Below are 14,526 nucleotides of genomic sequence, written 5' to 3' on the forward strand. Positions count from 1 at the left end.
TTCTGTCCATCTACAACTAAAAAAAAATTAAAAATAAAAATATTGTGTCCATCTACATCTTTAAAAAATTTTTTTAATTAAAGAAGTTTAACACAAGATTTAGTTTCCAGTTAATTTAACTGACTCACACATAGAAGTACTATGATTAATCACTTTATCTTTTAAAGGAAAGAAAAACATCTCTCTTTAAAAGTTGCCTTATAGAAAGAAATACTGCTTAAACCTTGGAGCTATTCTATTAACCAATAAGACAGCCAACACAAACACTATCGTATAATAAAAAAAATTGAAATAATAATTGAAACAAGTAAAAAGAGAAGTATATCAAAATAAAAACTATAGCAGGTCTCTTAGAAATTGAGAAAATAGTTACAGAAAAATTACAATTTTAATGAACCTTCAGTGAAAACTATATTGAAAAATTATTCCCATAATAAAGAATGTTTAAGAACAGCAAATCATGTAATTAAACTGTCAGAGAACTCCTAAAAACTTAGAATAATGTTAGGATAGAGGTGCACAAAGCTAAAAATTATATTTCATTTCAAACTTTTTACTTGTACATTTTTTAATATTACAAATGCCATTAATAAAGTTACAGTAAATTCATATCAATACAATCAAATAATTGAAGAGCACTTGAAATAAACCCAGCCTGACTATAACATATTATCATTTTTATTTATCACAGTATTTCATTAATACTTTATTTAGACTATTTACATCAATGTTCAAAAGATAATCTTTTATTGTAATTTCCTAGTTAGGTTTTTATAGTAAGATTATGCTAGCCCATAAAACAATCTCTTTTATTCTTATGAAGAATTTCTATAAGATTTATATTATTTTTATCTTAAATGTTTGGAAGAATTTGCAGATGAATTCCATCTTGAGCTAGAATTTTCTTGTGAAGAGATTTTAATTTCAGACTCACATTTTTAAAAGGTTATCTGCAAGTCTCTTCAAGTTTTTCTAATTATTGAAATGCAAATTTAAAGTTGCTTTTTTTTCAAGAAATTTGTCAATTTCTTTTAATTTTCCAAATTTTTGTATGCTGCTGCTTATAATTTCCTTTTACTATCATTTTAATATCTATAGATAATCTCTAGTCACATCCTCTATTTCATTGCTGGTATTGTACCTTATCTCTTTTTCTTGATCGGTATAAGTAAAGATTTGTTTATTGTATTAGTCTATTTGGCTTTGTTAAATGTCTCATTATCACCTAATATATTTCCCTTCTTTTAATGTTCCTTGGTTTAACTAGTTCTTTTGTAACAAGAACTGGATGTAAAAGACATTAAACTGGATTTTAGCTTTATTTCTTTTATAATATGTACAATTAAAGTTAAAATTTTTCCTCAAAGCATAGCTTTATCTCACAACTTCTTCCATGTTCAATTGATTTTATCAAATTTTCATTGCCCTTTCTGATTCCACATAAAATTACTTTCCAAAATTCAAAAATTTCAGAATTGTATAGCTATTGTAACTGTAATTTATTTCTAATTTAATCCTTTTGTGATCCATGACAAAGTACTTTCCATCACCTGAAACCTGCTAAGGCTGGTCTAATGGCTTAGCACATTTTAGCTTCCGTAAAAGTTCCATGTGCGCTTGAGTATGTATTTAGATTTACAGTTCCAGCAATGACAGACTAACTTGTATGAAAACTTGCCCTCTTCCTGCCAATAAAAACCATAAAGGCTACACAAAATATATAAATGGACTGTTTAAAGGCTGTGGAAAGCAACCAATATAAGCAAGTTTTAAGAAACTATAATTCCTGAAATGGGAATAACAACATTAGACCCACATTCACCCTAGCATTTTGCTTGAAGACATTTCAAATTCAGAAAGCAGGAGAAATGATTTCTTGCAAAAACCAGCATTCCCAACTGGCTGAAACAGAATTAGAAGTTCAGGGAGTCTAAAGCAACTGGGATGTCAGGGGCAAAAATCTCAGAAAGCGGGGGTGCATGGGTACTATAAGGAAGTGAGCCAAAAAATCTGCATTCCATCTCCCTTAACATGCCTGACAAGTGCTGGGCTGGACTTTGCATATACAGGGCAAAACTCCAAAAAAACTAGAAACCTAGCAGAAAGCAACAGCTGGAAAGCTAATGAGCAGAACAGATTTTACAACAATTATATAGTGCTAAGGAAACAAAAGTTGGAATCCAGGGATGTAATGGGCTTTAAAAATATCCTAGATTTTCAGCTGAGACCCCTAAAGGAACAGGAACAAAACTAAAATACATCAACCTTAATAACATCACAAACCAAACCTTGACAGCATTAGGATGGTCTGATTATACTCTATAATCTTGCCAAACACACACTCCCACTCCCATACACACACACACACAGACACACACACACAAAAAAAAACTTTTAAAATAAGGCTCTAAACAACCAACAATAAAAATTAAAAAATAAATAAATAAAATAAATTAAAAAAAATAAAATAAAATAAGGCTCTATAATTTTAAATATATACTGTTAAAAAATGTGAGATATGTTAAAGAAAAACAAGGTGAAATAACTGAAAACCTACCACAAATGTTTTATAAAGTAAACCCACAAGTTGTTGAGTCATTTTAATTTTCAGTCATAGATGTTTTTAAAAAGCTATACATGAAAGGGGCTGGGGTTGTGGCTCAGTGATAGAGCACTTGCCTCGCATGTGTGAGGCATTGGGTTCGATCCTCAGCACCAATATAATTAAATAAATAAATAAACAAAATAAAGGTATTGTGTTCATCTACAACTAAAAAAATTTTTAAAAAATTAAGCTATATATGATAAATAAGTCCAAAAACTATGGAAAGATGGAGACTATCAGCAGACATTTATTTCATAGTATCAGTTTTGAAGACCAGTAGCTTTTGATCTATATCAAATCTGGATGTGTTCCTCAGGTATGGTTTTTCTTGATCTGAAAAACCTGGGTGTTAGGTGGGAAAAGAGGGCTGGAGGGGGAAGTGAAGATGAGGGTCCCCAACACTAATTTTTAGAGAGTCTTTCACTTATACCCCTGTTGTAAATACACTACTCTTACCTTCTAATGTGCGTGGTCCTTTGGATCAAATACTATCTTTCCTACCACCTCTAAAAAATAAACCTCCAATATTCTTCTGGAATGAGAGTGGAATAGTCCTGCTACAATTCAGATTAAGTGGAGGAGGGTTCAGGAAACTAAACTCCTTAAAGTACCACCCTTCCATGTACCCTTACTTCCAAAAATAAATATAACACCAGTTTTCCAACTTTTGGGCATTCTGTGATTGCTTTTCAGTTTTGTCTCTTTTTTGCATCTTGGGATTCACCTAACTCACTGAAATCCTGTTACAAGCAACCTTTCTTCTTTCCAACTTCCAGAGAATCTGTTCATATCATCTTTTCTCCTTTTTCTTAAGCTGAATTTTTAAATCCTTTTATATCATTTTAGCTGGGCTTGGGAATAAACAAATTAAAGGCATGTGGTCAATCATTTTCAATTAGAATTATTTTATAGCATATAGTTATAAACTTCATTACAATAGCTACCATTATTACCAATTACTTGAGGTATATGCCATAACTCACTGAGCACAACAATGCACTAAAACCCCAAAACTAAAAGTGAAGGTGTTCTAAAACAAAATTTTCCAATACCATAATACGGTTTCCTTAAGCACAGTTCATTATCTATCATTGTCTCTCATTTCATCTCAACCAAATGGATTTCTCATGAATAATCTCAAAGTATTCATTTAAACAAACCCATAAGTGCTAATTTTATATAATTACTCTAAGGTTTTTGCAACTTTGATTTTTATAACACATTTCTCTCAGATTGTTTATAGATATAGAAATTAGAGAGTATTGATTTCATATTTTCCTACCTCTTTCTCAGAGAAGGAACTTGCTATGATTTGAATGTGGTTTGTTCCTCAAAGGTTCATGTAATTGAGGTCTGGTCCTCAGTGTGGCAGCATTAAGATGGTGGAAGCTTAAGAAGTAGGGCCTTAATGGAGGTGATTAGGTCACTAGGGGTTACTGCCCTTGAAAAGGATTAAGGTAATTCTAGTGGGATCCCAGTGGTTCCCACAAATGTGGATTGTTTAAAGGCGTGTGGGGGCAGGGTGGGGGGGTGGCCACGAACCTGATGCATACACTGCTCTCTGGCTTCCTGTCTCACTATATGATTACTTTTACTACCATCATGATGATACTATCTACCATAAGGTCCACTTTAAAGGCCTAACTGATGGGGTCACCCAATCTTGGACTTTCAGTCTCTTGTGAGCTAAATAAATCTCTTTGTAATCTACCCAGTACTTTGTTACAGCAAAAGAAAACAGACAAATACAGAATTTTTACCTACTAGCAAGGTGCTACTTCTCAGCCTATATGAAGAAACCAAGTACAAAATGTTGGGTGAAAATAAAGAATATTATTTGAAATAAGCCAATACAACTTGCTAATACCAAAATCCAAAACAAATCAAAGTATATCCATAATACAAAGATAGCAAGGCCTTTGTTATGTGCACCAAAATATGTCTTTCTGAACCAAGAAGTTTCAAAGGGCTCTTCCACTAAAGGAAAAAGATAGCATTTTCTGAAGTTCCCCTTTACTCATAACAAACTCATTATTACTTATTATCATTCTCACATCCCAGACTCTGAATATATTTTTTAAAATCCACAGATTTCTACAGAAAAAGATTTTATGAAGGAAATTCTTGTGGGATAAATCATACCCTCATAATGACACACTATCTATTTATTTGTGTTCCTTGATTATTCTGACAGCTTAGAGAATAAATGTTTGAACAACCATAAACAGATTATTTTGAAGAACCAAAATAATCAAATATTAAAGAGCTAAAATTGTAATATGCTACTTTTAAAGAGTATATTCTGCCTAAAGAATGGAGCAGACTGTCATTTTCTTCTCTGGATCAAAACAATTGTAAAATATATATAAATAAACTAACAAAGATATTCTTCTTAAAGGGTATACAGTGTAAACCTAAAACTAGAATGATCTCTACTGGCTAACACACTGTGCTAAAAAATGGTTATGCTCAGCTTTTAAGAACGTTTTGTGGAGCTGGCAACTCCCCCCCCATCCCAGTGCTGGGGATGAAATCCAAGGCCTTGTGCACACTAGGCAAGCTCTAAACTAACACACACCACAGTCCCTATTCTGCAGTGTATAATCACACAGAAGATGCAAAAGGATAAATACATAATTCTAATGAGACCAATTTTAAACTGTGTAAATATTTTTGAATATACATTTATCTACTACATAAAAAAGCTAATTCAAGGTCACTTGCCATTTTTGCGGGAAGTCTTCTGCACTGCCATTGGTGGACAGGGCTGAGCAGGTGCGGAATCTGAAGAATTGGTAGAGCCTGCATGAGCCTTTACTTTGTCAGCCCAACTGACACCTGTGGGAGCCACACGTGGAGCAGCCACTGTGCCAGGAGAACCCCTATGGAGATAAATAAATACACCTAATAAATTAAATATTAAAGTAACAATTTTAAATACATACTTAATATATTACATTTTAAATTAATTGTATGCATGTATCTATTATACTATCACAGATATTTAAGGTGACTAAATTCACAGATTTATCTTGATCTAAACTGGTAAGTCATTAATTTTAATCTAGCTACGAAGAAATGAAACTAAGGATAATACACAAGACTTACTTGATCCCTCAAAATAAATAATTCATTGAAGCAGGAAATATAAAAAAATTATTCAGAGTTATAAGGAACATGGGAGAGTAGAAGAGGCCACATTCCAGGCTGCTCCATAGCATGAGACCGTGATAGTGGAAATACAGGTTCTCAGTGAGGTAGGTGAAAGAGGGATTTCACTGGGATTTAATACTGGACACTTAGAGCACAATGTGAACTCAGAAGTCTGGATACAACAAAATAAAGAAGAAAGCCCACCATAAGCAACAGCTGCTGGAGCCAACTCACCATGGCCAAAAGGGAAGGGGACTAAAGAAAGCCATATTTCAGGTGATTCCAAGGTATGTCTTGGTGCAGAGAAATCTGAGATCAAAAACAGTGCCTAACATTAGACCAGAGTCCTTACGCCTACTAGAAGAAAATGTAGGCCCAACTTTTCATCATGTTGGTATAGGAACTGACTTCCTCAACAAGAATCCTAAAGGTAAGAATGAAAATCAAGAATCAATAAATGAGATGGAATCAAACTAAAAAGCTTCTTCACAGCAAAGGAAACAATAAATAACATGAAGAGAGAGCCTACGGAATGGTGCAAAAACTCTGCCACCTGCACCTCAGATACAGCATTAACCTTCAGCACATATAAAGAACTCAAAGAACTTAAACTAAAAAACAATAACCCAATGAATAAATGGACTAAGGAACTGAACAGATACTTCATAGAAGAAATACAATCAAATCAACAAATATATGAAAAAATGTTCAATATCTCTAACAATTAAAAATATGCAAATCAAAACTAGACTGAGTTTCCATCTCATTCTCCACTCAGAATGGCAATTATCAAGAATACAATCAACAATAAATGTTGGCCAGGATGTAGGAAAAAGGTACACTAATACATTGCTGGTAGGACTGCAAATTGGTACAATCACTATGGAAAGCAGTATGGAGATTCCTCAGAAAACTTGGAATGAAACCACCATTTGACCTTGTCATCCCACTCCTAGATTTATACTCAAAGGACTTAAAATCAGGATACTACAGTGACACAGCCACATCAATGTTTATAGCAGCTCAATTCACAATAGTTAAACTATGGAATCAACCTAGGTGCCCTTCAACAGATGAATGGATAAAGAAGATGTATATGTACACAATGGAATATTATTCAGCCTTAAAGAAGAATGAAATGATGGCATTTGCTGGTAAATGGATGGAACTGGAGAACATTATGCTAAGCAAAATAACCAATGTCCAAAAACCAAAGTCAGAATGTTTTCTCTGATATGCAGATGCTAAATTCATAATAACCAACGGGTGGAGGAGCTAGGGAAAAATATAGGTACTTTGGATTAGATAGAGGGGAGTAAAGGGAGTGGAGCGGGTATAGGGTTAGGAATGATAATAGAATGAATTGGAAATTATTACCCTATGTGCATATATGCTTACACAACTGGTGTAATTCTACATCATGTACAACCAGAAGAATGAGAAGTTATATTCCATTTATGTATGATGTGTCACAAAATGCATTCTACTGTCATGTATAACTAATTAGAACAAAAAAAATACCCAGAATAGCCAAAGCAATACTAAGCAAGAAAAATGAAGCAGGAGACATCACAATATCTGATCTGAAATTATACTACAGAGCTGTACTAACAAAAAAAAAAAAAAAAACATGGTATTGGCACCAAAATAGACATGAAGACCAATAGAATAGAATAAAATATGCAGAGAAAAACCTATTACCATCTGATATTTGACAAGGGTAACAAAAATATATCTATGTATATATCCATATATATATAATAAAATTAGATTCCTATCTTTCACCTTTTCCTATCTTTCATCTTTTCTTCTACAACTGGTAGAAGAAAACACAGGGTCAACACTCCATCATACAGGTGCAACACAGACTTCCTTAAGAAGACCCTCAAAACACAACAAATAAAACCAACAATCAATAAGTGACATGCCATTAAACTAAAAAGCTTCTGCACAGCTACAGAAATGATTAAAAGCATGAAGTGAGAGCCTACAAAATGGAAGAAAATCTTGGCCAATTTCTCTTCCGAAGGAGATTTATATCCAGAATATACAGAAAAAATCAAAAAAATTAACACCAAAAAACCCCAATAACATCAAATAACCCAATCAATAAAAGGGCAAAATTCAACAGAAACTTCACAATAAAAAAAACACAAAAGGCCAATAAATACATGAAAAAATGATCAACACCTCTAGCAACAAGGGAAATGCAAATCAAAACTAAAATTTCATTTCACTCCAATCAGCGTCAATGATCAAGAATAAAAATAACAATAAATGATAGCAAGGTTGTGGGGAGAATGGAATACCTGTATGTTGTTGGTGGAACTGCAAACTAGTACAACCAATCTGGAAAGCAGTTTGAAGATTCCTCAAATAACTATGGATGAAACTACCATAACACCCAGCTATCCCACTTCTGGGTATTTTCCCAAAAGATCTAAAATCAGCAAACTACAGCAACACAGCCACATCTATGTATTCAGCAGAACAATTCACAACAGCAAAATTATGGCAATAACCTAGATGGCCATCGATAAAAGAATTAAGAAATTGTGACATACACAATGGAGTTCTAGTCAGCCATTAAAAAGAATGAAATTATGGCATTTGCCTGTAAATGGATCGAAATGGAGAATATCATGTGTAGTGAAATTAGCCAAACTCAGAAACTCAAAGATTGAATGTTGGCTCTCAATGCTGAATTTAGACTAAAATAAAGGAAAGGGAGAGGGAAGAATAAGATTACATAAGGAATCAATCAAATGCAAATTAATACTTGAGCAAAACGAAGTCTCATAGAATAGAAGAAGAAGAGGGGGAATACAGAAAAGCAAAGGGGGAAGAAAAGGGGAGGAATCATGAACTGAAATTGATTTCCATGCATGTATGAGTTGTTGAGATGAACCCAACTATTGTACATAACCATAAAGCTCTAATAATGATAAAAACAAAAAGCTAGAACAAAGAATTTTGATTATTTTCACAATAAAGAAATGAAAAAAAAATTTGAGGAAATAGATGTTTAACCTGATTTATATATCAACAATGTATGCATCTACTGAAAGATCACATGGTACCCCATTAATACGTACCCTTTTAATGTTTTTATATATCAGTTAAAAATAAACTGGCAGGGCTGGGGCTATAGCTCAGTGGTAGAGCACTTGCCTAGCATACATGAGGCACTGGGCTTGATTCTCAGCATTGCATACAAATAAATAAGGGTCCACTGACAATTTAAAAAATGTTTTTAATTAAAAAATAAATGAATTGGCACATAATTTAAAAGTTCAATAATATTATAAAAGAAAATAATAAAATTTCATAGTACCTTAAACTTTTATTTTTGCTCATGTATTTTAATAATATAAATTTGCTAATCTTGACAGAGAGTATTAAAACTGGGTTTTTCTTTGTGTACATTTCTCACATGATACACAACATGATGCCTCACTAACAATGTTCAATTCTGATTCCTTAAAGTGAAGTGATACTATTTCTCCTATTTTCAACAAACTTTCATAGCTGTCCTAGTCACTCATTTTGTAGCAACTTTAACAGTATATCTTTATCAAAGTTTCCCAAAAATTCTCTTATTTTCATAAAAACAATGACTCTTTTTGCACTCATATATTACTGGTTTGCTTAATACTTAAATTATGAGTTAAAATAATGAACATAGCTTGTATACATCAAGTTTCATAATTACTAACATATTCAGAATAAACAAAACTCAACCAACATGAACAGAAGGAAGTAGAAAAACTAAGGGTAGGTAACCTATGAGCCACAATTGTTCAGCAAGCTGAAAGAAACTGATTTCCAGTGATGAGAAATACTGTCAATTAACCCAACAATATGGAGAACAATATGAGAAATTTTACCACACATTCACTGAAGGCTTTCAATGCTAAAATAAACCAGGTACTACACAATACTTTGAACCACAGACCACTCAAATGCACTAAAATCAAGTTAACTTAAAATGATGCTTGTGTGTACAAATATTTATTTTCGTTTGCTTACATTCATTACCCTATTTGACTAAGGTCTAATTATTGTAATTTATGAAGTCCAGGAATCTTCATCAAAGGCAATGCTATCTGATAATTCCATAAAGAAGCTTAAAAAGAAAAGTTTGATTCTATTGAATGAACAAACATTTGAACTTCTTTTACTAAGGGCCAGCTACACTTCCAGAGTGCTTATAATACAGACATATGGCAAAGATCTTGCCTCAAAGATGGTCACAGAAGGGAAAAAAAAAAAGACATTAAAAAATAATAACACATTGCAAATGTAATAATACAACTTATATCCAAGGTTTACCAGTAATAAGGTGAAAGTTGTTAACTGTGAAAAGGTGGGAGTTGGGGAAGAAAGGTTCTCAAAAAAGGTTAGGTTTAAAAGATGCAAAAGCTAAGAGCAGTGGCACACACCTATAATTCCAGCAGCTCAGGAGGCTGAGGGCAGAGGATCACAAATTCAAAGCCAGCCTCAGCAATTTTGCAACACTCCAAACAACGTAGCAATATCCTATCTCAACATAAAATATAAAAAGGGTTGGGGATATAACTCAGTGCTTAAGCACCTCTGAGTGCAATCCCCCAGCACAAAAAAAAAAAAAAAAAAGACAAAAGAGAACTTTCCGAGCAAACTACTTACTATCCTTTCGTTAAATATTACATGTTAAGACTTACTCTAACAAATTTAGAGTCCAAACAAATTTTTCTTAAAAATAAATCTCCCCAGGGACATTGGAAGAAAACAAATGAGAAAATTTTTAACATCACAGCTACTAGAGGTAGCAATAACATTTGAGGCAAACAAAGACTGACCAAAAAACCTTTAAAGGAAAAGCTGGAAAGTGAAATCTCTGCATAGGGCTTTGAAAGCTCCAACATATTCTTAGAAATGGACATATTCTACAAATAGACATGTTATATGCATGTTCCCCCAAAAATCTGAGAGGCCCATAATGTCTCATCTCTGACTAACCTTGAAGCTTTGGGAAAACGGGAAGAGACAGCAAAGGCAGCGCTAGATACTGCCAGACCATACTGACAGTATGTTCCAACAGACACACAGAATTATTCAAGAACTAAGAGATTTATTGGCTCAAGGCATTTAAGGAAACTTCTGCCAAATCATTAGCTGATGAGTAAGCTAACTAGCAGAGGTTTTGGAGGCCATAAAACAAAGAAAAGTCTTTACAGAATTACTTTAAGAAACTCACTAAACTGATAGTAACAAATAAACATGCATAATAACAATCCTAGCAAGGGCAGCACTGAACTCCAGAGCTACCACATTTTATTTAAAATACCTAGTTTTAAAAAACAACAAAAAATCAAAATACATGCAAATAAACAAGAAAACATTACCTGACATAGAAGGAGAGCAGTAGCAGCCTTAGATTTAACAAAGATTTTAAATCAGCTAGTACAATCACTTTTAAAGAACCTCAAAAAAGAAAGCCATGTCTAAACAATTAAAGGAGAGTATGATAATGAAGTCTAATCAAAAGCAGAATAACAATAAAGAGAAAGTAAACATTTTAAAATAACCACATAGATATTTTGGAGTTAAAAACATTAAAATTAAAAACTCACTAGAGGAACTCAATAAAGTATCAGAATAAAGTATCAGCAAACTTGAACTGAGATCATCTGTTCTGTGAAATCAGAAGAAAAATGAACAGAGCCTAAAGACCTGTGAGACACCAATAAGAGTATCATCATATGGTCAGGTGCAGTGGTGGACGCCTGTAATCCCAGCAACTTGGGAGGCTGAGGAAGGAAGATTGCAAGTTTGAAGCCAGCCTGGGTAATTTAGCAAGGCTATAGGAACTTATTGAGACCCTGTCTCAAAATAAAAAATAAAAAGGGCTAGGAATGTGGTTCAGTGGTTGAACAGCCCTGGATTTAACCACCAGTATCTTCTACCCCCATAAAAAAGTATTGTCATATGTATGGTGGATTCTCAGAGAAAAGGGAGAAGAAAGAATATTTTAAGAAATAAGGGGCCAAAAATCAAAACTACACTGAGATTTCATCTAATACCAATCAGAAAGTCAGTCATCTAGAATACAAATAATAAAAAATGCTAGAGAAGATGTGGAAAAAAGAAACACTGTTACACTGTTCATACGATTGTAAATTAGCACAACAAAAATGAAAATCTGTAGGATGTTCCTCAAAAGACTAGGCATGAAACCACCATATGACCACATTATTACACTCCTTGGTATTTATCCTAAAGAATTAAAGTCATCATACTACACTGAAACATGGTTTCACAGATAGATATATAAAAGAAATAATGGGCTGAAACTTTCCAAAGTTTATGTAAAACAACTAATCTACACATCCAACAGAAACAGTGAACTCCAAGAACTCAGAGGTCCACACACAGATACATCATCATCAAACTATTGAAAGCCAAAGATGGGAAGAGAATCTTGAAAGCATTGAGAAGTGACCCATTACATTAAAAGCTCTTTGATAAGAATAACACCTGATTTCTCATTAGAAACCATGAAAGCTAGAAGGCAGTGAAATAACATATTCAATCTACTAGAAGAAAAAGTCTATCAACCAAGGATTCTATGTAGTACAAAACTATTCTTCCAAAACTGAAAGATAAGATATTCCTAGATAAACAAAAACAGAAAAATCTCTCACCAGTAGACCTGCCTAAAAAGAAATGTTAAAGGGAGTCCTTTTTAGGCTGAGAGTAAGAAGACAATGGACATTAATTTGAATCCATAAGAAGAAATAAAAGAGCACCAGTAAAAAACCAGAAAAGGTAACTACATAGGTAAATATAAAAGACAGCAAAAATGTAGTTTTTGTTTATAACTCTTTTCTTCTAACTCATTCAAAAGACAACAGCATAAATTATAAAACTGTGGTATTAGTTTTGAGTATTATCTCTTTATTAATAATTTTGGTTTGTAAAAAAAAAAAAGAAATTGCTAGTTTATCACATGAATAATTTTGCATGAAATAGGCTAATAGGTTTTAATCTTTGGAACACTAATTACCTTTGAATATATCACATTTCCTAAAAGTTAAATATTAATTCTCCTGAATTTTTAAAAATTTTTATTCAGACAATTTCAAACATATACACAATGTAGGAAAACACAGCGTGGTAAACCAACTTCTTCCCCCTCTGGCTTGAAATTATCAGGAAGAATGTACCAAAAATTCACATCCTGAGATAAGGGGGAATTATCCAGAACAATCAAAATTCATCCTTGTCCACCTAGAACAGCATGTCCTGCAAGACCTGAACTCAAAAATTCAAGTACTTTGAAGGGTCCTTCACAGTTGTAATGAGAAATGAAGCACATACAAATGAGACTGATCTGACCTGGGCAATCCTAAACTTCAAAGGATCAGCTTGCCATGCTAGACTTCTGTTTATTCTTCCTGGGTTTTTTTTCTTTTTTCTTTTTTTTTTTTTTTTTTTTTTTGGTGGGCAGGTGGTACTGGGGATTGCCTCAGGAGCACTCAACCACTGGGCCACATCCCCAACCCTACTTTGTGTTTAATTTAGAGACAAGGTCTCACTGATTTGCTAATAAGCACCTTGCCATTGCTGAGGCTGCCATTGAACTCAAAATCCTCCTAACTAAGCCTCCAGAGCCACTGGGATTACAGGCCTGCACCACCTCGCCCAGCTCTTCCTGCCTATTTGTGAGTAAATAAGTTGCTTTGCCTGACTCATTATGCAAGTATTCTGTCCTTTCAGTCTCATCAAGTAATGAGTTTGTGCAAAATCTCCTACCAGAATAGAAACCTTAGCAGAAACTGTTCCCTTCCATGGGTTGATATTCTGCTTTAACACACAAACCCAGACATACTATACCTACATTACCTATAGACAATAATGTAATGTAATACAGTCGTTAGTAGGCTTTTTTGAGTTTATCTTACCCAAAATTTAAGCTTCTTCTAGCATTTGATGTTACACTTATTCTGTCTGTTGATGGACTTGGAATCACATGACGTCCTGGAGACATCTTCTTTACTTCCCATGCCAGTGATGTTGGTCTGCCAATTCAAGAAATACAGCAGATTAGATTAACAGAAAAGGGGGATACAAACTAATCTTTTTCTCTTGGTTATTAATGAGTCCGTATATAGTTTCATATGGTTAATGAGACCATAATCAGGTCATAGTTTTGCCATATAGCATTGCTTATCAGAAAGTTAGCATATTACCCATGAGAAATCACCAGTGATGCATGGCCCAGGATTTTCCCCACAGTTCAGCAGAGCAAAAGAACTCTACTTGCCTCAAAAGAGTTATAAAGTTACAGAGACATGAAATATATTTCTCATAATTTACAAGCTTACATGTACCTAGTACCTAGTTAGAAAACATTCAAAGGCAATGGTATTAATTCATGTTACTTTGTCCAATATCCTGAAGAAATAAGTTTATGGAAGGATCAAGACAGAAAGAAAATGGTAAGGAATAAATTGAGAACACATGTGAAAATATGAAGTCTGTTTCCTCTACCTCTTAATCACCCATGAGAACAAGAGCGAGGATATTCTCTTCTTTATTTAAGAATTAAACCTGTCTTTTTCTAGTTTTATATTTCATTACCATTGCTCTCTGTTGGAAAAAACTAAGAAATGTACCTTAACTTATTTTTTTTTATTAGTTACACATGACAGTACAATGATCTTGACATATCATACATTTGAATCAAATGGGGTATAATTTCTCATTTTTCTGATTATACAGGT

The 14,526-nt window shown here is 33.4% G+C and overlaps 1 protein-coding gene across 10 annotated transcripts in view; it reads right to left on the reverse strand.

Annotated features, from left to right (window-relative positions):
• Scaper (S-phase cyclin A associated protein in the ER) overlaps positions 1-14,526 on the reverse strand; it is a 460,757-nt gene that overhangs the window by 362,307 nt on the left and 83,924 nt on the right. For all 10 annotated transcript variants that reach the window (XM_046428027.2, XM_046428024.2, XM_046428026.2 and 7 more), the window contains 2 exons: positions 13,705-13,821; positions 5,330-5,487 (listed from right to left, as the gene is read on the reverse strand). In XM_046428027.2, the coding sequence (XP_046283983.1) occupies positions 5,330-5,487; positions 13,705-13,821 (275 nt within the window). The remainder of the gene's footprint in view (positions 1-5,329; positions 5,488-13,704; positions 13,822-14,526) is intronic.

The sequence above is a fragment of the Marmota monax genome, unplaced genomic scaffold, assembly GCF_021218885.2.
Source record: "Marmota monax isolate L192 unplaced genomic scaffold, Marmota_monax_Labrador192_F-V1.1 WCK01_AAM20220418_F8-fsc00111, whole genome shotgun sequence".
NCBI classification, from domain to species: Eukaryota; Metazoa; Chordata; class Mammalia; order Rodentia; family Sciuridae; genus Marmota; species Marmota monax.